Genomic DNA, 24,923 nt, shown 5'->3' with positions numbered 1-24,923 from the left:
TCCAGATTGTTCTTAAATAACATTTTGGCATTAAACTTACTGTAAAAGGAAGAATAGGACAGGTATCTTTATTTGAAAGGAACTATAATGGGGGGGGGGGTGTGAGCGGGGAGGGGGGGAGCAGGCTTGTATAAATATTTCAGTGCAGCCAACAGACACTTGACTATTAGCTACTTGAGTCAGATCAAACCTTTCCATTGATAATATATCAAAGATAGAAGTTGTGGACCAGAATTTTAGAGGGAAAACTTCTTCAAATTTGAAGAGATTTAAAGAATATTACTGCCGAGGATTAAATCTGCAACTGAAAGATGCTGTAGTCGTGATGGAAAACAAGACACTGACAGTTTTATAAAGCTCAAGCAGCTGTGCATAACTGCAAAACAGATGTTCCAGCGTGCATTTGCTCTAGCCACTCAGCCAATATCCACATTTGGAATGAACACCTCCTGAAAAGTGTTTTCAGGAGGGGAATGACGTTCATCCATTCTCTGTGAATAAATACAGTTGTCTTTGTCTCCCTCATCGCTCACATCCTATGAACCATATGTGTGAGGGCCAGATTTTTTTCTGTACAAAGAAGCAAGGCTTGTTGCTGGTTTCACAAGCTAAGAAGCTTCTGTCTGTAAAAATTTCACCAACACTGAGGATGTTTATTGAGTTAGATACCCACCAGAGGTTGGGCATTTCAATTACAGAGCATCGCTTCTTGCCAAAGCTTGCCATAACAGATGTCTCATTTCCTAATACAGAACTGAATTCTCCCTGACATCCAAATTTTCATCATGGAAATGCTCTTCTGCAGGCATAAAGGCAAACTAAATTAATCTGCTGTGCTCTGAGTAGAGAAGAAAGAGTCTGAGCCTTTTATTTTTTTGAGATGTGTGGAGCATGGTAAATAGCAAAGCTCCTGATGGCTTTGTTACGGCTGTTGTTTGTTTTTTAAGTAGCGGGAAAGTATTCTGAAGACATATGGAAATGCAAAGCAGGCTAAGCCATGAGAACTATCTGATGGGGTATGTGATGAAAAAGCAGGTGTACTGTGTAGGAGGACAATGGAGTAGCCTCCAGCACTTTATTTATGAGAATATCCGTTGTCTTTTTCTCTCTGCAGCAGACACGTGGCAAAACTGTCTCTTCAGAAGTGGATCAAACAATGCTACCAACAGATTCTTCTCCTCTCCCATTTCTCCTTCCATGTCCATCATGTAACTAGTAGATTTCAGGCTCAAAGGATTACTTAGAAATTAAATTTTCTGCCAACTTGATTTCAGCGGCGTGTTCTTTTGCTTCCGACTAATTGGTGTGCAAAGTGTGAAGTTTTTATATTAGCTGTTATCTAATGTGGTGAAACCAGCGGAGAGGCCAGGGATCCCCTTTAGTGAGAGTGCAGCTGCTCCCTCGTATGACTGCTGTGCATTAGCAAATGTGACTCCCGGTCGTCTCGTTCTCTTCGGTAAAGATCTATCGATGACAATCCCAAGAGCAATTCAATTTGAGAGACGTGGGCACGGAGGCGTAATGTGTCTTTGTACTAAAATACCCTGCCTAGAGTCATCAGAAAGTGCCTGACTAACTGAAGTCGACTTAAGTGCCCTGTGCATCCGTCGGGGTATTATCTCATTTAAAATGACTTTGCAGTGTCATGGGCATACTGAGATGCATCTAGGAAGTGAGTCAGGACCCAGGTTGTCCTTTCCTGAAGCCATTCAAGTATCTTCCTTTGTTGTCCCTGAACTACCCCATTTTGAACAGAAACATATCATTGAGAAGCATCAGCTTCTGTTTACTTGGTACTGAAGAGAAACAGCCATTATTAGGACATTTTCTCTCAAAAAAAAGAAACAATCTGTTGTTTAAAATCCTAATGAGAACAGCCTTGCTTTTATTAGATCCTTTTGTCAAAACCTCTGCTATCATACGTCTAGAAAGAAAGGGGGGGCGGGAAGGTGGGGGGATGGGGACAAGTAATGATGGGGGAATAGCTAGAAATTAGAGTTCACAGAAACGTGGCAGTTCAGTTTCATCCAGTTAAGCATTTGGTCCCTTCCATTCTCACTGAGCTCAGTGGCACGGTTCCCACTTCCTGCAAAGGGGACAAGAACAAATAACAAACCAACAGAGTTGTCTGTTTTCTGAGGATACATGTTTTGGAAATGGAGAGAAATGGAAAATCATCAAACGCACCACCAGTGATTGTGTAATTGGCTAATTGACCACCGCTGCATGATAGCTGCAGACGAGAGCGTTGGACCTATAGCTTGGTGTAGGTCAAACATTGCTCTTCTGCGCCCAGCTTTGTGAAGATGGGGAGCAGGCTTTCCAAGACAAATATGTAAAAAAGCAGCAGAGTAACTGGGATCAGCTGTAGCCATGAATTCTATGAATGGCTTGTTGGAAAGAGCATTAAATGGTAACATCAGTCCAAATACGAGGTCTGCATTGTCCCTGTTCCAAGCCTGCAGATGGATAATTCACTGTGTAAGAGGTTTTCATGGCTGACATTTCAAGCAGTCCTATTTGCCTTGGACGGGCTTTCTTTAAAAAGAGAAAATCTTAACCTTTTGTATCAGAAAGTTTTTATTTCTTTTCGGTAAAATGTGGAGAGAGGAACCAAGGAAAAAAGCTGCCTGAGGATTATTTTTCCCCTCCTTAAGTGAGCCAGAAATCAAAGGAATCTCAGGTTAAATGGAAAGGAGGCAACTAAAGGTTGGGAGGTTGGATGGGATTTATTTTTTCTTTTCATAAAATGTGTACTAAGATGTGGAAGTCATTGCCACAAGAACTCATCCTAGAGAGAAATTTAGTAAGAGTTATGAAAGTAGCTCAAGTATTAATTTTAAAATGTGTATTTGAAACAGCTTGGAAGAAAATTAAGGTTTTGTGATATAAGCTAGACCATAGTAAGAGTTCTCCTCACTTCTTTCCTTCCATCAGTGCCCAATGTCCAGCTCAGATGCTCAAATGGAAAGATCTACATGAAAGCAATGTATCTTTTCCATTTTGGACAAACTGAGTCTGCTCATCATGAACGAGTTTCAAGCACTGCTCCTGAGAGCATCTCCAAGTGTTAATCCACATTTGCTTTGCCATGAGTTACGGTTAATGTTGCTAGGTAGCTACCTTTCTGTTTTCCTACGGTTTCTCTTAGCTTTTTGCAGACAATGAAAGCAACAGGTTGGTGGGGAGCCTTTTGATAAAACCCTTTGCACTGACTTAGGGCAGCTGTCTGGGTAGAAAGATTCTCTTGACACTCTCGATGGTGCTTCCCTTCTGGCCTTTTTATCTTGTAATTGAGCAAATGAGGCTTCGTAAAGGAAGACTCTTCACCTGGTGCTTAAATGACTGAAGCTGATGAGTTCTCCTGTCTGTGTTCAATAAGTGTATGTGCATACTGATTTTTTTAGGTCTTAAAATGCAATTCCATCGAAGAACATCTTCCTTGCTCCCACAGGGAAGCGAAACTGCTGTTGCTTCTAAATATCATTATTTAAATGTAAAAATCTCTGGTAATTAATGCATGATAATAAATTAAAATTGTTAATTTTCTGACCCATGTCCACTTAGCATTGTGGATAACGAAGACAAGTGATGTGAGCAGCAGTAAAATTTCTATTTAACACCACGATGAACTGTGGTCTTGTAAGGGTGAGGTCACACAACAGCATAACCACGCGTGTGACGCACTGGGCATTTTCCCCCAAAACTACAAATATGTTTTCAACTAAAAGGCTAATATTTTTGCTTTCTATTTTGTCCCACAACATCACTGGTAAAGTTTAGAGGTTGCCTGCCCCTTTCAAATGTAGCCTCAAAATACGAAAATGCAACATTACCATGGTAACAAGCTGCTTCTGCCATCCATAAAAATAAAGGGCTGGCTATTTGTTTCCAATGATAACATCTTATGTTTAACTGCCTTGAGCAGTGCTGACAGGGTCAATCCTTGTTACAATATTCGGTTCTTCTTGGTCAAACAAAGAAAAACACTGCCTGCTAAAACTGACTGTGATGGACACAACCATAAATCCTCAATGTTAACCGATTCTTCTTCTTAATGCTGTAAACAATCAAATGTGCAAAGCACCCTTGTCACCGCTCCCATGTGAGATGCACAGCACTCAGGCTGGTTTCTTAGTTGGAGAAATATGATAGTGAATTTAAAACTTTATTTAAAAAAAAAAAAAGTTTCACTTCAAGGAGCTTTAAGATGGATGCGTCCCGGAGAGACGGTGGCTGGTGAGAAATACCACCCATGGTTATCTAAGGTGCTTCATAGCTGTGGAAGAAAAATACAGTCATTACAAAAACGTACCCAGCCCTCTGGCCTTAAAGATTGTTGTGTTGCGTCTGCTGCTAGGATTTCTGGCAACCTTCTTGCTGACCTTCCTTCCTGCTGCAGTCCCCCGATGGCTCTCGCGCGTGCCCTGTTGAAGGACACCACCATTCTCCTTAATGCACTGCTGAAAAACGAGCCCTGGAGTGGGGAATGGGAGTGTTTCACACAACTTACTTTCCTGTGCTTAGAGGAGACTGTATGGAAGTTGCAAATTGCCCTGCTTTCAGCTGGGATGGAGTTAATTTTCTTCCCAGTGGCTGGTGTAGTGCTGTGTTTGGGATTTAGGATGAGTATGCCCAGTGGGACTGCAAATTTGAGTCAAAGATGAGGATCCAGGTGTCTCGCTGTACCTCTGAGTGCCTAAATGTACTAAGGGGGGGGGAAGGACAAATATTTGACTCTTGGTTATTTGGAAATACTCACTAGTTATTCTCTTCATTGTTCAGATGAACTTGGTTTAAAATTTGCTCTTCCCCAGCAGAGATGCTGAAATGTAGATGCGTTGGAACTTGAATGTATGTCAATACGTATGGGAATCTGCATGGATTCCTTTTTAATAAGTCTAGTACAGACATCTAGAGCTTGGGATAGCCTCAGTAAATCAAAATAATTACACTTAATGTTAAATATTCACTACGAGGCCCGGCACTGCAGTAAAAATGTAAATAATCTATATCTTCAGAGTGTGCCAGGTGTTCCAGTAATGTTCTGAAATGCACGTGTTGTCAATAGGTACGTGCTTCACAGGGAAGGCTGAGCACTGCTTAAGCTCCGAGGGGCATGAAACCGTGCTACTCGTTGGCTAATAGCAGGCTTCATCCCCTGACAAGTCAGCCCATTGATACGTAGCGCACGGTGATAGCTGTTAGTGCAAATGGACAAAAAAAAAAAAAAAAAAATATGGGTTTAAATAGCTTCCACGGCTTTTTGTGCTCCAGGCATGTTAGCATTATCTTGCACAAAGGTTATGCAGGGCCAGTCCATCCATTTCTGTACTTTGCTTAATTGGGCTCCCGAAAGCATTCGATACATAAAAAGATGGTGATGTTTCCACAACCGCATTTTAATTGAGGTCCTGGAGTTTCCAGAGGATTTTCTCCTCCCTCCACCAATTTATAAAGGAAACCACCTAGGGAGCGCTTTTCCTTCCTCAGGCTGCCCTCTGGGTTTGGGTGGTGAGGGCAGGACAGTCAGCCGTGGATCCTGGTGTCGCTGGAAGCAGCGAGGCTGTGCCAACCCAGGGCGATGGGAGCCCTGAGAAAACAAAACCTCTCTTACTACCTTCCTAACCAACCAAAAGGTTGCTGCTCCAGGACACAGCTCGGTGTCTTGAGCAGCAGCACTGCAATATGTGATACCAGCCCACGCTTGTGCAAGCGGTCTGTGTGCCTCTTCCTCCCAGACTGAGGGATTACCAAGGGATTTATTTGGTTTACATGGTGGGTGTTCTCTAAAATGGTGGTTCAATTGCCAAAAGTCCACCAAACCTCTGTCCCTTATAGATGTGAGTCTTTTAAGTGAGGCCAGTTCCCTTCTGCCTTTTTGCTTTCTTGATCTAACAAGGAAAAATGTTTCTTTCCTCCAGCAGTCAAGGCTAAAATACCTTTCCCACAGGCAAAAATTCTGTCTAGGTATCTGGCACCTATTTAAAGACTGCCTGCTGTAATATGCTACTTCTAGGACCGTACCGTCACTGTCAGGGGGGAACGCAAACGTTTTTCTTCCTATTTCATCATCAGGGATGGAGGCATGCAAAAGTCTTCTCAGGAGCAGTGTAAGATTTGGGTGCTTTGTTCTTGGCCTCCTTAATTTCATCTCCACTCAGCCATGACTCTTTCCGATGTGACTCAGGCACTCTCCGCTGACAGCTTTCTGGTGACACCACCAGCCTGGGGGAAAGCAGCACACAGGGCGTGTGAGGCTCTGCCTCTGGTAGTCAGACTGATACGGCCCTGGTTATTTCAAAATCAATGCTTTGTGTTGTAGGATTTTAGGGTTTTTCCTTCACCACCCCCCTCCTTTTCTCTTTTTCCCCCTTTTTTTTGGTAAGTGACTGAGGAGTAAAAAACACACCGAGAAAGCTGTTCATCTTTTTAGATCAAACCTGAGAATTTGAGATAGATTTAATCACCCATTAGATGGACATGTTCTGTAATTTTGAGTGATTTTGTTAAGGTTTGGCTTGCAGCTCCCGCAGACTTCAATGGGAAGAGGTCAGGCTGGGTGCAGCAGCTAGGGTGAAGGGTGTCCTGGAACATGTCTCAGCACAGAGGAGAGACAGGAAAGGGGAGAACGACCTTTCTGAGCCTGTCTTGGACTTCTTGGAGAGAAAACAGGAGAAAATAAATATACATGTATATATACATACCTTTCCAGTTTGCCAAAGCGTGTTATTAAAACTAAAGTAGGCAAAACTCAATCGAAAAACCATCCTGCTGAAACCAGTCAGCTCCAGGTGTAAGCTTGGATCAAATCACACTTCTCTAAGGGCAACGCTGCAGTATTTTGTTATTTCCACCACTTTTTTGAGAAGGGTTGTTTTCTGAGAGTGGGGAAGGAAAGCTTCAGATCTCGGGCATCCCTGCGTGAGCCTGGGGTGCAGGGGATTTGTGCCTGGGGAGCCTGTTCCTCCGCCGGAGGACCTGAGGGCTGCTCCCCCTCCCTTCCCAGCATCACTGCATCAAAACAAAATAGAAAACCAGTAAAGAAAGAGCTTTGGGAAAAAAATAAAAAAAATAATAGTAATTATAAATAATATGCTGATAGCTAAAATCAGGTTTCCTGTTTGTATAAAACAAGTATAATTTACAGACTTCTAACTGGGCTGGGCCTCGTTACGTATCACTAAGTGTTGATGCCAGTATCTTGGAGCTGGCTCGTGCTTTAAAGCTGTGCACATTTAATCATGGGCTGCCATTTAGAAGGGAAACTCTCTTCAACGGCCACACACATTACTGGAAAGGATATTGTGGTGTGAGAGAGATCCAGTGGTAGACGTCCAATGGTTTGCTTCTACCTGAACTTAATGGATGATAATGCATCTTTTATGTCATGTGTAATGATAAATTTACTGCACTAATAGGTCCATATGCCATAACAATAGACCACTGCTCCAGTAAGTTCCTCTTTTGTATGAAAAATTGCTTGTGTATTGAGAAGAGGTTGACAGGTAAATTGCTGGATGCTACCATCTTTGATACAGTGATGAACTACGTCTTCAACAAAAACTATTAAATCAAAATCTGTTAACAAAAGCAGAAGGGGAAAACAAGAAACTAGGTAAGGAAGAGGCTCGCATCAGTTCCCTTAAAAGTAAACCTACCGAGAGTAGGGACTGCTGTAAAGAATAATCCCATAGCTTTGCTGTACTGCAGATCTGCAGTACAATTTGTAAACTCTTTTGTGAAGGATAAAAATGTATTTCAGAGCATTTAAGTGCATTAGTAGTAGTAGTAGTGGGCATTGCCTGGTAACAGGAAGATGCTAAGCCTTCAGTTTCTCTTAATGCAAGAGCACCTAAAGCATGTGTTCAACTACATATTCAAAACATATTCAACTTTAATGAAGTAAGATACACTTCTTCCAGTCAGTTCCTAATTTGGAGAGGGGAAATTCCATTAGATATCAGATGACTCAAAACACTGTTAAGAAAACCAACTTTTTAGACTTATTTCTCTTGTATCCTTGAGCACCAGGCATGCATATGCCTGCTGTCAATAGTGGCCATCTGCAAGCTTGCAAGAAATTTAAACTAAAACTTGTGTCACTACTCAGATATTCCCCATTGTCTTCTGAGTTAAATCATTTACTGGTGGCTCATCTGGCACATTTCTAATTGATATTTCTAGCCTACTTCGTTGGTTACATTGACGTTCAGTGAAAAACCTCCTGAAAATGAGTAGTTCACTGAATTTCTGTAGGAGGACACTTGAAGATCAGGTGCTGGTGTACAAGAGTCCCCAGGCAGTTTGGGGGATCCCCTTTTCATCCACCCTTTTTCACACGTGCAGTCTGAGGCAGCAGCCACCCCACACAACTCATGATCTGAATGCCTCAAACGTGTCCTGAGCAAACCAGAGGGATTCAGTGGCTTGATGGGAATTGATCAGAAATATTTGAAGTTTAAATCAATGCCTGAGCACTAGGATTATCTAACTGGTATTGACGAATTCAGATGTTGCGTTTTGTTTCATGCTTGTGAAAAATAGACAGTGGATCACCATTAGTGGCCACTTGGGCCATAATTGTTCACAAAACTAGGCATAACCCCCAGATGGTTGCTTACAGACAACAGCAGAGCTTTGCTCCTTGTGAAGGGACACCCCTGCGTGCTGCTGAACCGCAAAATGCAAACCCTGAGAAGCTGCCATTTACATAAGGAAATCTGAACGCTCAATCGTTTGAAAAATAAAGAGCTGACTTCAGGAGAAAGGATTGCATGGGTATTGCCTTACATGTGGGGCACAGGGCAGCTGGAGGGTGTTGGCAGAGATGCTTACTTGTTGAAGGTGATCCTCCACTGAGCAGGTGGAGGACCTCTATGTTGGACACATGGTGCTTGCCACGGTCCTCCGCAGCATGAATGTCTTAAATGGATCATTAGCATCTATTATTTCAGTTTATCTTTAGCTTAGTAACATAAATTAAAGGTAATGACTCTTCTAGGAGATCTATTCAGCAGTGAGAAAAGCACAGGAAAAAAAAAATATTTACCATATTTCAGCAGATTGTGGTGAATTTGGGCCAGGTGGAGCCGTGCCCGCTGATCCTCACGGATGCCGTGGCTCAGGCCCCCTGCACAATGGGAGTGGATGGAGAATGGCTGACACTTGTCCAGAAGCAAAAATAAACACAATTATTATCATCATTACAGCCTCATTGTTTGCTGCACCACAGAACAAATGTGTCACAACTGTTTTTTGTGCGGACTATTATTAGAAGTTGACCCTCGAAACATGTGTCAGAACTCGGCTAAAAAGACCGCTTTGTTTGAAAGAAAGTGGTTGTCTTTACGCAAAATAAAAGCATGAATTTAAAGCTCAGCCATCATCTTGAAACGAGGCTGGAGAATTTCTCTTTCCTGTGAATGACAAGAGAGAAAACGCACCACTGTGAGCCAACTTCTGCTCCAGGGGCTTAAATTCATCTCTGCTAGTGTCATGGAAAAAATCCGATTAACTTCAGTGGGTGCCGGGTCAGGCCCGTATTTTGTAGGGTATGTTGCTAGCAGGGCCCATCCCAGCTCTTCCAAAACACATGGGGCAAAGCAGCTACCAGCCGCAGCACTGTGTAGGTTGCACCAAGCCAAGCATCCTGTCCTTACCAGCACGCAAACCTATGGCAGCCTTCATCGTTCTTCCTTCCTTCCTTGATTAAAGAGTCCTGTAAAGCAAAGTTGTTTGGAAAAAAGTAAGCAGAGTGACCAGATTATTATTTTTTCCATTCCTGTTGATATTACAGTAGTACTGAGCTGGATCCCATGCACAGAGATGCTTGGGGGCAGCCCCAGCTTGTGCTGAGGACTAGCAGAGGCTTTTGCCCTCCAGGCAAATTTACCCATTTCACTTAGTTCTTAGCCCTATATATTATATACGGCATGGGGTAGTAGAAAGGCCAGGTGTTCATCCCTTGGTTTTCAGGCACTTTCACGTACCAGGGCCACGGTTCCCAGGCATAACTCTAATTTTATGCTTCCTGCAATGATCTACTCCTACGGAGTGCTGCAACAATAGCCAATGCGTATGTTATTAAATGCACAGCCATTTTCCAAACATTTTTTGGCAAATCCCACTAAAATACTCTTGAGGATAAAAAGCTTAATTAATTACTCTGAATGTTCAGGCACTGAATCCAAAATATCACAATAGAGAATTTAAGGGAGGAAAAATATTTAAAGGGAAGTCTTGTTGTGTTCCTGTTTATGCCAAAAGCCACTTAATTGTTCAGCTTTATTTGTGAATATAAAAATGGAAGTTTTATCCCCATGATCATTTTTTGCAAGGAAAATACAGATAATATTTGTCAACCGTAAACAACTAATTCTAATGGGAAGTAAAGACACTAAATTGATAGAGACGTGAGTGTGAGATAGGAGTTTATCAATGAGTTGCAGGGGATTCTGCCTAGGACAGCACAGAGAAACAATTAATTTCACAGTATCATTGCCTGCTAGAACAAACTGATGATTTAAAGGGGGAAAAAAAATCCTCTAATGTCAAAACAGAAATATTTCCCTGCCTGTCTTGCTTTCAAGAAAGCGCTGTCCTTCTTTGGCATTGACTTGCACTTGGTTTCAGGGCTCTTCTCCTGACAGCCTCCTTCAGTTGTTTGCCTGCAGCCTGATGCTAACAGAGCGAAAAGTCACCAATACTTGGAACACCCTGAAAAGCATTTTTGGGTTCAGACAGGCACTCCCTCTGCGATCCTTCCCTCCGAAACCTGCTTTTCCTGGAAGCAAAGGCATGGGGTTGAGGTCTGGGGATGCCATTATATGCTGCCATCTCCTTTACTCAGAAGTTTCACAAGCTGCCTGTGAAACTCGGCCACTCAGTAGTAGTTCAAACCCTATTTTAAAGATTTAAATGTTACAGCCGAATGGAAACTCATCGTATCCCCTGCTTTGACTCTGGTGTGAGGAATATCAAGTCTGTGGAGCTTTGCATTGATTTCCTTTGGAAGGAACTCCCCCGGGCTGCAGCTGGATGGGGAGATGCTGCACCTCAAGCAGGCCCGGCTGCTACACCTACCTGTGTGATCCAGGCTGCCGAATTTGGAGACGCAAAAGGAAAAATCAACAGTGAAACCTGCTATTAAAAATAGACTGATTTTTGCATTTCTGGTCCTAGCCAGGGAACGGAGATGTCATGGCACTGCATGATCACAAGACACGTTTTTTACATGAGCTCGACTTTAAACTTGCAAACAAACAGCTCATAAATTTGGAAGGCTTTATCTCATCTCTTTCCAGCTCTTTCATCACCACTTCTCACCCATTAGGCTGACATCCATCATGCCCTCAGCGCGAGGACAGGAGATATGTGATCGCTTCAGCTGGGGGTGAGGAAGGAGAGCCTGACATCACCGGCGAGTGCCCACCCAGGCGGAGCGCTCTGATCTCGCTCGGCTTTGAAATACTCAATTAAAATAGGTGTAAAGGATTGACAAGACCTACTGAAAGAGGCGGAATATTTCAAAGAGAAGAACTTGTCACGCTGGGCTGCAGGGTGTGGGAATCTACATAGGAGGGCAAAGAGAGAAAGATTTTTAGTTATAAAATATTCAGGAATCTCTTGGCTCAGCTGGGGAGGGAGGACAGGAATCTGCTCCTGCTGGAAGAGGAGGCTCACCAGAAGAATATTTCAGATTGAAACATATCTGTGTTATTCATCCTCGCTTGAAAGAGATCAGATGGAATCTGTGCTTGGATTGGAGAAGCTGATTTCTGGTTTTGAGAAGCCTGCTTTCCAGTCGTGGCCACCTGTGGTGTTGGGAGGTGGAGCAAAGCGCCTCCAGTTAAACAGGTGAATTTGCAGCCACAGATGTGGAAGCCACAGCTACCCTTTAGGCTGTTTGCTAGGGGTAGCGTCTGGCTTCTCACCTGCGTGCTTCTCCGCTGTGTAGCTGGAGATATGCCTTGATTTCAGTTTTGTTTGAGGGCTGGTCTAAGGTAAAATGAGGAACGTTGCCACGGGGGTTGCATTGGGGATGATATCCAGCCTTTGGTTACTCTTGTTGCAGAATTACAGTTCGTAATTCCCTCCGTGCTCGCTAAAAAGCCTTAGAGATTTTCAGCTTTGGAGAATGTGCTGACAATTCCCTGAAACGACAAGAATCATAAATTTACAATCAATTTGTTATTCGAGTGAACAGCCCAGGGCTGCACTTGCTCGTGTGAAACTTCAGCAGCAGAGTGGTGTGGGTTCCCTTCAAACCTCATGTCTCCTGGTGCTTCTTTAGCATCCTTAAAATAGTTATTTGTCAGCTTCTGCCAGCAGGAGCTCACCTTTTCATCTTTCCTTCTGCCTGGAAGGGATGTGTAACATCTTACTATGGGGGTGAAATCACTGGAGAACCCCACCAGCTCCACGTGGAAGGGGATCCAAGAGCTCAGCTCAGAAGCCTTTAGGAGGAGCTTGGTGATGCCACCCTGAGGCTGCTGTGGCCATGGGATGCTGCTCTGTGGTTGCAGGGCTTGTGATCAACATGGACATGGAGCTGAGGAGACATCTCAGCAGATGCTGGCAGCTCTTCCTCACTTCTTGAGTAAACACACATGCAAGTCTTCCTCTGTAATTCTCCCGTCTAGGTGTCCGTGAAGATCTCTCTTGTATTTACAAGATGCGTGAGCTCCCTTTTCTCCACCCCACTGTATTTCAGGCCCCACCACCACTGTTTATGAAATGTTGCTCCCTGATTAATTGCTTGCAGCCAGCACGTACCCATCCAGCTCTATAAATGATTTGCGGGAATTTTTTGAAAACGACGTGCCCGCATAAATCTCGAGATGATTGCTGCTCATGCTGGTTTGTGGGGGCTTGTCTTCACGAATTTATAGTTTATGGGAAACCAAATATGCACCCTACTAGAAATTCCTGGAAGAAAGCGTTAGTCTTACTGAACTGGAAGGAGGAAAACAGTTTTTCTAGCATCTTTGCAGATCTCCTATATATATGTATATATAAATATGTGTGTGCGTATACCTATATATGAAAAATTATTGATACTGCATTTCTCTTTTCCTCTCTTTGTGTGTGGAGCACACAGCCTCCAGTCTGTACGTAGCTGGGCATCTGTGATTTCTGACTTCTCTATTAAGAATGCTCCAGCCTGAGCATTTCTAGGAGCTTGCATTTTGGGGGCTCCAGTCTGTTACATTTGGGGGTTCAGGCACCCTTCTCAGTCCTGCAGTGGGAAGTGTCAGGAAATCCCATGCCTCTGGGCATTCCCATCACTTCTTGAGGTCTTTGTAATTGTCCAGGAGTTGCCCATCAGGTGCTGTACATGAGCTCGACCGCGTTGTTTGTGAGAGCTATCCCTTCCCTCCCTCCTTCTTTCTAATCCTGGCGTGAGGCTCAGAGGTAGCTGTCTTCCCTGCACTGGGAAGAACAGGCTGAGGGATCTGCTGGCAAATCCTGCAGCCCCTTCGACTTTGGGACAAAAGGGAGCAGCTCAGGGAGGTGGGAAGGTCTGACAAGTCCATGGGTATTGCCCATCCCCTCTATCAGTCTTTGATTCTGTTCATATCCAAGCCACAACCACCAAGTAACCCATCTTTCCTTTAAATAACCGTGTTTTTTCTCCAAAAACTGTACACAGTTTTTACAGTTGAAATATACCCTTTAAGAACACATTCCTGCTTGTTCTGCAGCGCTCAAGGCTGTCACCGCTGCCGTGCTGGACGTGTCCGAGAGGTGTGGAGCCCAAGCACAGGTCTCTGCTGGGCTTCCTCGCACTGATTTCTTTGCGTTCATGCAGTGGAGACGAAGCAGAACCCAGTGGAGACGAAGCAGAACCAAAGCTCTCGTTTTCCACAATATCTCGAAATAGCCTTTGACAGCTGGTCATCTTCTGAAGTTGAAGATGGAATTTATTAGAAACTGCTGTTACTAGCTCTGGTGTTTCTGTTGGCAAACAGGCACGGGAAGTCTCTCTTATCACCTCTCCCTGTCACAGGAGAGCGTTAAGCGTAATTAAGTCTTGGAGAAGATCATTATGTATAGTTCTGCTGTATCTCAGGAGTTTCTGGTCACTCATCTGCCACAGGGCTGGTCTGTGCTCTCGGCACACCACCTTGCTGTCCGAGAGGAATAAGGCTGAGCTGGTGTTACTGGCTTAGCTCTGCTAAAGGAAGCCAAATCCATACTCACCATATACCTGAGGATATACATCCTCTGACTTTTAGGCAGGTAATTACAAGTCTGTTCCCAAATCCTCCAGCTCCGGTGGATGTTGGGTTGGGTCATATGGCCACCAGAAGATGGTTTTATAACACATGGTAATTTTCTTAATGGCGGTTTCCTGGGAAATAATCCAGTTGTTCAGCTTTTATTACATGTGTTGTTGTCTTTGAGTTCTGATAGCAAACTAGAAAGGTCTCTGAAATATTCCAGTCTCTCATCTCAAAATATCTCTCCCTAAATAACCAATATTCAAGTCACAAGACAGAATGAAGCAATTGATCCGTGTCATGTTTTTGAGCCCACCCCGGATGACATTTTTTACTCTACGGATTGAATAAAGACATCCCAAATAAATTATTTCAAATTCAAGCTTAACATAGTCCTGTGTAACTTTGCCAGCAAATCAGAAAATTATGAGTAGTGGGACTTCCACATCATTGCCCATTCCCAACTTGTCTTCAAGTTCTCTCTCTCTCCTATTTATCTCTGCGAGCAGCTGTCTCAAAAATGAGTTTGGGTTCCTACTGGGGGTGCAGAGCAGGGAGGCAGCACGGAGGTTAAAGTTACTCCATAGCTGCACGATCCTCCAAAACCTGAGCTCTCGAGCAACATTGAGTGGAGCAGCTCGGTTAAATATAGCGCTCCGCTTTAGCCTTTCCTTTTGGCTGTGACTCTTCGAATTCTCATCCAGCCTCCTCCAGGCTGTCTGTCTTGGTGCTCGTCCCGCTGCCTTCCCCCGGCTCTTGGCTCTTCCAGCAGGGGTCTGGCACAGCACGGCCGCAGCAGGCGCTGGCTCTGCGGGTGGCTGGGGAGCAGCTACTTCGCAGCCCCTTTCGTGGCTTTGGGGCTGAGCTCGGGGAATTATATATTTTTTTTTGTTTTTATTCTTCATCTCCCAGTGCATCGGCCGTCTATTTCCTAAAATCTGCAGCAAGAAGATAGGCAGGAGGCTGAGAAAAGAGAGTTTTAAAACCACAACAACAACAGGTCACTGAGAAAAGGGCAAGTTTTACCTGCTTCAGCTGAGGCAGCCTGCGAATTGCATTCTGCCAGAGTCTTTGTTCGTCTCGCTTCCCAGCGATGCCCTTGTCTGCCCTGAGCGTGATCCTCAACTCCTCTTCTCTTTGACTCTCCCCACGTGCTGGAGGAATTCACATTCTCATTTAAAATGCTAGTATAACTGGCTCACACTTCTCATGCCTCTTTTTTTTTTTCTTCAGACACTTTCAGTGCTTGGATGTTTTCTTCTAGCCAGAGCTTCGAGAATCCCACAGTTATCTGGAAAGCTGTTTTTTTTACTTAGAGATGGTATTTCTCTAGACTTTTTGAATATGAAGGAAAGTTTGAAGGATAACTTAAGTGTCCTCTGCTTGCTCAGAGAGGGCAGGTGCCTGTGGCACCGTTAGCAAAGGGATGCTGCTCCCTGGGAGTATAATTGGGGGTGAGGGGCAGGAGCTCGCAGACACAGTGAGCGCGTGTCCGCTTCCCCACACCAAGGCCCAGCAGAGCCATCAGTAAAGTATTCCCTTCAGCAGTATTCCCTGTCCACAGCAGTGTGTTAACTCTAATAACAAGGGCTGAGAGAAGGTAATCACGCTAATATAATAATTTCCTTTCTCTGGTAAGAAACAGCAGCTCCGTTCGCCTGGCTCAGCAGCCTTTCTGCTACTGGAGAGAGAAGCTAGAGCACAGCGGGTCGTGACACCCGTGCTGGGAGTGTTGAAAGGACTAAAGAAGGAAGCACTCTCATTTCTCTTGCCCCAAAAGTCAGTGGCCTGTCCGGATACAAGTTCAGTAATTTATTTATCATTATCATAGCCTCCTGCAGTTTGTCTCCAAAGGGACCGATGGGGCTGCGCATGCAGCTTTGGGCCGCATTTCTTCAGAGGTCCTGTTAACATCCTCCCAAAGCCCTGCTTGTCTCTACCCTGTTGGTGGCGAGTCATTGGCTTTGAGTCCGTATTTTTGCCTGAAAACAGAAACTGCATTTTTTTTCTTAGCAGTGGATTTGTGTAGTCCCTAGAAAATGGAGCCCTGCTCCTAAGATGCACTAATTCAGAGACTGATGTGATCAGTTTCTTTTAAATTATGAGTACTCACATGGTAGTTCGAGGTAGTCAGTCAGTCTTATGTTTATTAATAGCTCTTATTTTATATTTGCTTCCTTATCTTTTTAATAAAGCGAGTATATTACTGAATAAATGTGGAACAGTTTCACTGCGATCACCAAAAAGGGATGTGATGACTGAATCACGGCCACAATTAAAACAGAATAGATACAGCCGGAGACTCAGCTGAGCACATCACGAGATTAATACCGCAGATAACTTGTCAGGGGGTTATGCAAAAGGCATTTACTTTGCCGTGCTCCAGCATGGGGGAAAGTTGAAGGAGACGATTTCATTTCAGCGTCGGACTCGCGCCTGTTGGAGGCAGCGTGGTGCCTTGACCCAGACAGCGAAGATACAACAGTCCCTTCTGGTCTTAGCCCCTTGCCAAGCGAGCCTGCCCAAAGCAGATGGTGATCCATCTTGGTTCGTTTAATTTGCCCTCAGCAACTCTATGCGAATGGTCTCTCGTTAAATCTCACTGTTGTTGCAAGTTCCTAATTTACTGTTGTGGGTTGTTGTTTTTTTTTGTTGTTGTTGCTTCCCCCTTCTGAACGGTAGCACAGGATCTGTCAACACAAGGATGCCATTTAAATCCTACACATTAGCAGTTTTTAAATAATGTCCCTTGCCTAGCTCAGACTGTACGCAGCTGGTGGTGGCAGACACCAAAAGGGGAGTGGGAGGAACGGCCGGGTGTGCTTTTGGGAAAAGAGACTAGCTGAGAAGTAACCGATATTAAAAGTTCCCTAAAATCCACGCGTGTGCCACCGAGACGTGGAGACACTTCCCCAGTTCCTGCAGAAAGGCAGGGCAGGGCTGGTGGGTCTGTGCTAATGCTGCCGCTTGCGTTAACGGGCATTAGCTGTGCTGACTGTGGGTCCCATGGCCTGATCTACGCAGTCACTGCCTCTTCCTTATCCTTGTTCCTGGAGCCAAATGGGGAAGCTAACAGTTGTAAGACCATGAGTTGCCCTAACGACTGCTAACCCAGAATCCGAAGCCGTTTTTGCCTCCAAGTGCAGTCCTCCTCACACGAAACAATTACAGTTCTCCCAGCTCAGCTGGAAGCTGAGCCCACGTCCCTCATGTGCAGGCTGAACTGTATGTAATTAGCTCTTTAATTTTTATTAGAATACGAAATGGCAACCTAAGGTTTGTCAAAGATGGGACAAATCCTGTAACTGCTAAAGCAGTTCAGTGTTCGTGTGATGTCAGGTTGCGGCCCCAATTTATTCAGGATTTTTGCTGCTCCTTGCAAGGACTCTCAGCTTCTGTTTTTCCCCTAAAATAAATCTCTCCTTAGGAGAGTAGATCCTTGGTGATGAAGCAGAGAAAAAAATGGTGTGCATCAGAGAGCAGAAGCCAGTCTGGCAGCAGGCAAAGGAAGAGGGCACAGGTCTGCAACGCACGAGTTTGTCGGGGGAAAATCTTCCCCCGATGAAGAAAATCCTTCCTTCTGCTCCTGCCGACACATCTTGTTATCAGGAACAGTCCTTTAAAGTGTGACACTGGGGGAGGACAGACAGACAGACAAGCAGATGGTCAAATGGGCTGCAGGAGCAGCGGGTCCCCAGCCCATTTCTCAGCCGTGGAGACTGAGCACAGGTACCCAAAGTGCTGAGCCTGAGAAAGACAGCAGCAAAACCATTCCAGATGCCATGGAAAGCTTCTCAGAAATACTTTCCTTTAACACTTTTTATCAGGAGTAGCTGACTGTACTTTTATTTTAATATTTGTCCTTCTCCTTAACAGGGATCAGTATATGCGTTGGCTTCTGTGTTCAGCCTCTTGCTGCAATTAAGTGTTTAAAATGTCTTCTCATCCCTTGGTAGTATAAATATTTAGATAGCTTGTTGTATGATTATACTTTTGCATGCCTCTTGTGGTACAGGCTGATGAGGATTTTGAAAAAAAATCCATAATGCCAAGAAATAGGGGAAAACTAAAGAGGTCTATGGGGTTTTGTACATTTCTGTGCATATTTGTTTCTGTGTTTCATGTAGCACGCTCTGCCACTTAGCATACAGCTAGCACATTTCACAATTGTGTTTCGGCAATAATTACCCTACTGATAGTCATTTTTTATTATTTAGGCTGCAGTAACCCAGGTGTGCCATCTGCGTCCCAAAGGGAGACAGAAGCTGAGTCTCAGTCACATAAAATCTAGGAAGGATATAGTCATACAAACACAAGCAGGGAGGAAAGCATGCTGAATTTACTGAATGGTTGCAGTAAAGGCTGGGGAAAATCTTGTCATGGAGATGCTTCCTTGGTTTTCTGTATCAAATACTTTTATTTCCCTTTTTCCCATCAGAATTCTAGTTCTGGTATATATACTGTCGATGGATATTATACCAAATCATGCAGCTCTATTAAACAGGCCTTCGGCTAATATGAGCAAAGATACTTCTCCTGTAGTAGGAAAATATCCTGGTAAAAATGCAGCTTATAAAAGATCTACTGAATTTTCTGCCATTCGCTGTTTTAGGGCCAGGACCCAAGTCACCCCATCTATTTCATGGTAGGTCACAAAAGGTAAATACCATCCTTATTTTTCTCTAAAAGTGTCCTTTATTGGTAAACACTGATACTGTATGCTTCGTGTGTATTTTCAAAGGATCCATCCCAGTAGCACGTTATGCTATTTCACAGTGGCCTTTGTTCTGTCCCCATTCTTCAGGGTAAATCCAGAGTAATTTTGCGGAGGTCAAGGGAGTTACAGTGATCCCAAGCCAGTCCGAATGAGAGATGAATGAAACCATGCAGCTAACTCTGACAAAGTTTATGCATTGCTTGAGTTGGGTATAGATTTTTTCTGATCTCTCTCTGCAGACAGATGAATTTAGTTTCCAACCCTCGTCTGCTCGGGGGGAAAAACAAGGATGCCCTATTTCGCACAGTCTAACTTGAAGTGCAGTGAAGTGTGAGGAGACATTCCTGTTGATATCAGCAAATTTTGGGTTGGACCCATACAGTTTTGAACAAAATTCACATTATATTGATTAATCAAACTCTCCAAAGCAGGAGAATTGTAACACCTTCCAAAACAGGACAGCTGCTTGCAGAAGTGGCCTTCCAACTTGAGGGAAAAGCAGTATCTGCCCGGTGATCTCCTGCAAATGAAGCCGTCTCACAAAGCCAAGAGATGCCTCTAGCGAGCACCCTCTGACCAAGGGGAAGGTATCTAGCGAACAGCTGTTTTCCAGCTGACTCAGAGCAAACAGCTGCTACCAAAACAGCCATGCAGCACTCAGCATAGCCACAGCCAGGTTTTTGTTGGTTTTGTGGTTTTTTTTTTTGAAGTGCCTTCTAGGTATAAAGCCAGAACTTAGCAACACAGCATCTGTAATTTGCAGGCTTAACTTTGCATGTGATGAAATGGAGCCAGCCAACAAAAAAAAATTTAAAAAAATAAATCTTTTTTAAAGTCACACTCTGTTTGTACAGTAGATACAAAGACGTGAGCTTATGTTCCAAGATGGGGGAGAAGCAGAATGCCACTTCTTGGTTTTGTGTGGCTGTGTATACAGCAGCTGTTGTATCCGCATAACTTTGTGAAAGATGTGGCTACCTTTCAGAAAGCAACTTGCACCAGATGTCCTCAAGGAATGAGCAATTCAGAGGTGTAATTGGAACCAAGCTTTGTGAGCAGATGAAGTGAAGACCGACTCAGTGGTCCATCTCGAGTTGGCAGATGCATCTTGTTTTGCTACCCTGAATTTTTGTGGTGGTTTGGGCATCAGTAGTTTGGCGGAGCAATAGACCGTGCCACTCAGGTGTGACACCAGGAGCGTTCTGCTCTTTTAAGATCCACTTAGCTCTCTGCAAGCTGTGTCGTCTGCTGAGCTGCTTAGATGCAAATAATCACAGGGAGCTATTACACCAAGTGTGTCTTCTAAGCAGAAGACAAGTGTTCGAGCAATATGGGAGAGCCTTTGTTACGTTCATTGTCTTCTGTGCAACAGCAAGGTGATCTACGCGTGGACATAAAGGGATCTGTGGGGAGCCAATTAGTTTCTGTCTTTGGGTTGTCTACTGTATATGAAATGGCTACTTCTTTCATTTCACCTGGATGAAATAAATAGAAGTTTCCTTCCTATAAGCATTTGACATTTCAGATCTTGTGGTTGTTTCTTTTCTTTTTTTTCTCTCCTCTAAAAAGGGAGATGGCTTGGGAATAACAAAAGGTGAAGAGAAAATGAAAGAGATTATCCTAAGTGGAGCAGAACTTCACCAATTAATAAAAGCTGAGCTTGAAAAATATTAATAAAAGGGGAGAGAAAAAAAAAAAAAAACACCCTGTACACAATACACAGTTCACATATCTTAAATGTGTGTTCCTGAGAAGCTACCCCTGTTCTGCTATTGCATCCCATCCCTGCAAACGGAGTATGTAAAAAGTGAGTATAGCTATATGGGGACAACAGGATTTAGGAAGATCTGAGCTTTTCTGTAAGTAATGACCTTTCTCCAGCTGCTGGGGGTTAGTGGATTAGATGCCATGCCCTATGTCCATGGCTCTAAGTAGAATCATAGAATATCCCGAGTTGAAAGGGACCCGTATGGATCATCAAGTCCAACTCCTGGCACCACACAGGTCTACCCAAAATTTTAGACCATGTGACTAAGTGCACAGTCCAAACGCTTCTTAAATTCAGACAGGCTCGGTGCAGTGACTACTTCCCTGGGGAGCCTGTTCCAGTGTGCAGCCACCCTCTCGGTGAAGAACCCCTTCCTGATGTCCAGCCTGAACCTCCCCTGCCTCAGCTTCACACCATTCCCTTGGGTCCTATCACTGGTCACTAAAGGGAATAGATTGGTGCCTGCCCCTCCACTCCCCCTCCCAAGGAAGCTGTAGACTGTAGTGAGGTCCCCCCTCAGCCTCCTCTTCTCCAGGCTGCACAGGCCCAGTGCCCTCAGCCGCTCCTCATACGTCTTCCCCTCTAGGCCCTTCACCAGCCCTCCTCTGGACGCTCTCCAACAGTTTCATGTCCTTTTTGTACTATGGTGCCCAGAACTGCACACAGTGCTCGAGGTGAGGCCGCACCAGCTCAGAGCAGAGCAGGACAATCACTTCCCTCAACCAAGTAGCGATGCCGTGCTTGATGCACCCCAGGGTAGGGTTGGCCCTCCTGGCTGCCAGGGCACACTGCTGGCTCATATTCAGCTTGCTACCAACCAGAGCCCCCAGATCCCTCTCTGCGGGGCTGCTCTCCAGCATCTTATCACCCAGTCTGTACAGATAGTCGGGGTTGCCCCGTCCTAGGTGCAGGACCTGGCACTTGCTGTTGTTAAACTTCATGTGGTTGGTGATCGCCCAGCTCTCCAATCTGTCCAGATCTTTCTTCAAGGCCTTTCCACCCTCAGCTGAGTCTACAGCTCCTCCAGGTTTGGTGTCATCGGCAAATTTGCTCAAAACACCTTCTTGTCCTACATCCAAATAATTTATAAAAACATTGGAGAGGACTGGCCCTAAAATGGAAGTGGAGGTATAGAGTAGGTGATGGCCACATATATGTTTTTCCTACTTGTGATGCTTTTGTCTATAGACCTGTTCACATTTTTTAAGTTTGGGCAGTTGATATTATAATGAGCAAGTCTCGAGTGAAGACTGTGCTTATCCCATGGGAATTAATAGTGGATCTGAATCAAACTGTAGGCAAAGAGTAGAGGTTCTTTGAAATACAAGCTGCCCCTGGAAATGTATCAGCTGGCCTGGGATACCACCAGCTATTTCATCTTTGTCTTTGAGGCGTTCCCTTTCTGGTCCCATGCAGTGTAAGTACGCTATAAGCCATTTCTGTATGCAGGCCAACACTGCCATCCTCATTTTACAGGTGAGGATTTGTATGATGAGTCTAAGATGACCCAGAAGGTGAGGTGGAGAACTACTCTCTCTCCAAGCCTAGACTCAGAACATGCTGAATGTGTCTTGGATTTTGAGGATCTTCTGCATGCAAGAACCTCCCAGAGCATCAGGACTAGATTTGTGTCTAATGGTCAAAGTTTCACATGGATTTTCATGTGTGGCTGAGATCATTTGAGGCCTTCCCCTTGAGGTTCTTTGCTGTCTATGAAAAATGAGCTTTTCTAGGGTCTCTGTCCTTTTCCTACTCATCTGCTTCAATTCCTCCAGTTACACATAAACCAATGGTGATTTCATTGAGAGCTTGCAGCGTGCTTGCTCTGAACTAATGGAAGTACCAGCTCGAGTGGCTTAGCTTTTCTAGCAATAGCTGGATGATCTCATTATCATTCTATGAGCCAAGCAAGTGCTGCTGGTTTGAACTGCTCAAATTGATGGGACAATGATTGTGATCGTTTTGAGTGCTCCTGTGATTACTTCCTGGGGGTATTACCTGGGAAGACTCTCTTAACATCAAACACCAGTTACTATTTTGTCCACTGTTGCATGATAAATAACAAGAAAGAAAAGTCTGTAATCTTGCTAATCTACTCTTTGCCAAGCTGCACATTTTATAAATAGGGCAAGGGGAAGACAAACCACTCCTTCCCATTTCTCAGCAAAGACCAAATGACAGCGGCTGAAGTGATTTCCTCTGTTTTCCTATGGTTTCATTACTTTTTATAAAATACAGCCTGGCCTGTTAAGAGAAATGATAAATTATTAAGCCTAAATTACAATTCTCTAAATCAATACGCAATATATATTTTGGTTGCAGTATTTTTCTCTCTTTCTTCACTTACTTAGTAATTAACAAAATTCTGTAATGTGCTATGGGTCTCCTAGGTATTAGAAGCAGAGTGTGCGTGTGGTAATTGCAATTGAAAACCCCAAGCTAGCTATTTGCTTAATGCTGATGTATCTTCATGCTTTGTCACAATCTACAGCAGTGCTGTAATTTTGCTTTCATTTTGTACGTTTTCCAGAAATCTCACTTCTTTGCTGCTTGATGGTCTTTAACAAACGTTATTGCTTCCAAGACACAAGAGCGTCTGCCTGGTGGGTGCTGTCCCTGGCGGGTAGGGGTTGCTTAGATAAGCAGTGCCTTGGGCTCTCTCACACCTCCGTGGCCACGTGCGCCCTGAAGTCCTGCTGGTTGGGCTGGGAGCCTCGTGCCACTCTTGCTGCAGAGCTACCGGGATGGATCCTCCCCGTTGTTTTTGCAAAGCAATGCACTCTTATTGCAATGCAAGCTGTTCGCACTGGTTAGCCTTGAAGAAGAAGGGAAAAAAAAAAAAAAAAGAGAGAGAGAAAGCATGGTAATCAGATAGTATTTACTTGAAAAAAAATATTATTGGTCCTCAAAAGTGCAGTTTTTTTTTTACTCCTTGCAAACGGTTTGAGCAGTTGTAAATGAAGCTTGCTGCTTGAGGAGTGGTGGATCCCTGCATGGAGCCAGTGTCCACTACTGCAAGGCCACAGGAAAACCACAGTGCTCCATGTGGACTCACGAGCTCCTGGGGGTCTGCGTTAGGGGGCCACATTTAATGAGCGGCGTAAGAACCGTACTGCTGCTCAAACTCCTGACGGCCTTGAGTCTGTGATTCTTTTGCTTCATTTGCTGAAACCATTGGTGCTAACCTCTGCTCTGAAGACGCATGACACTGAAGAATTTTGTGTGTGATGTTCACATCCAAACCAGATTGCTTTAGCTTTCTGTTTGGATAGAGCTTAGGAGGTGCTAATCACCTTTCCATCTCCCAAACACAGTTTGTGCCAGCGTGCGGCATTAACAGGCGCCTTATATTGGATTGTGCACAGTTGGGGAGCGTTATGCCTCAGCATCAAAGAACATTTCAGGCAGCAAGCTATTAAGGCAACCATCACTTAAATTAAAAAAGATGCTTTGGGGTTAAGTGTGGGTAATAGACACCGTTCTCAAAAGAAGGGCTGAAACTTTCTGGTACCACTCTGCAACTGAGCCACGGCCCGTGTGTTCGCCCAACAAGCTGCTCCTCCTACTTGCATTTCCCTTGCATGACATCGGTTTTGGCTGCTGGTGCAGAGAGGGTCAGAAAACTGAATGGGGCAGGCACTGAGCGATGCCGGGTGGTCCAAACCTCTGATCCCTCAGCATTGCTCTCACCACCTTTTACAAGTAGGCTTGTGTGCAGAATTTCTACCCTCTGGTCACTTGGAAAGTACTTTTTTTTTTCTTTTCTCCTTGTGGTCCCATATCTGTTTAGAGCTAGACTCAAGAAGTACCAAGATAAATGAAAGGGTTTTGCTTGACTGTTAAGTAGGCTTTTCTAAATCTCCTATGCTGTGCAGTTTGCATTAGTTTTAGATTAAGTTTGTTTTTTAGATTATCCACACTGGTTCAGCAATCCTTTCTAAAACCCAAGCAGCGTAATAAATAATAGTTGAGGAAATCAGGAACTAGACTCCACGTGGAAGAATCTTCTTTTCAAGACACATGAGATGTTCAGGATGGCAGTCTGAATCAGGGCACAGATCCCTAAAAGTAGAAGCATGATAAGTGCAACTCTGAGTTTTCTTTTTATCAAATTTCTGTTCAGAAGTTCTTGTTATCCCTCACCACAACCAGAACAGTTCTGTAGGGAAAGCTGTGAGCTCATTAGATAGCCCACATTTGCAGAAGAACCACC

General features: G+C 44.2%; 1 protein-coding gene across 1 annotated transcript in view; it reads left to right on the top strand.

Moving 5' to 3' along the window:
- The first annotated feature begins 2,937 nt into the window (after positions 1-2,937).
- TMEFF2 (transmembrane protein with EGF like and two follistatin like domains 2) overlaps positions 2,938-24,923 on the top strand; it is a 136,714-nt gene continuing 114,728 nt past the window's right edge. Inside the window, exon 1 of the mRNA XM_068686551.1 lies at positions 2,938-3,115. Coding sequence (XP_068542652.1) covers positions 3,028-3,115 — 88 coding nt within the window. The 5' untranslated portion in view covers positions 2,938-3,027. The remainder of the gene's footprint in view (positions 3,116-24,923) is intronic.

The sequence above is a fragment of the Anas acuta genome, chromosome 6 (assembly GCF_963932015.1).
Source record: "Anas acuta chromosome 6, bAnaAcu1.1, whole genome shotgun sequence".
Taxonomy (NCBI): Eukaryota; Metazoa; Chordata; class Aves; order Anseriformes; family Anatidae; genus Anas; species Anas acuta.
The sequence above is the reverse complement of the archived record's forward strand: the minus strand, read 5'-3'. Positions and strand labels throughout refer to the sequence as shown.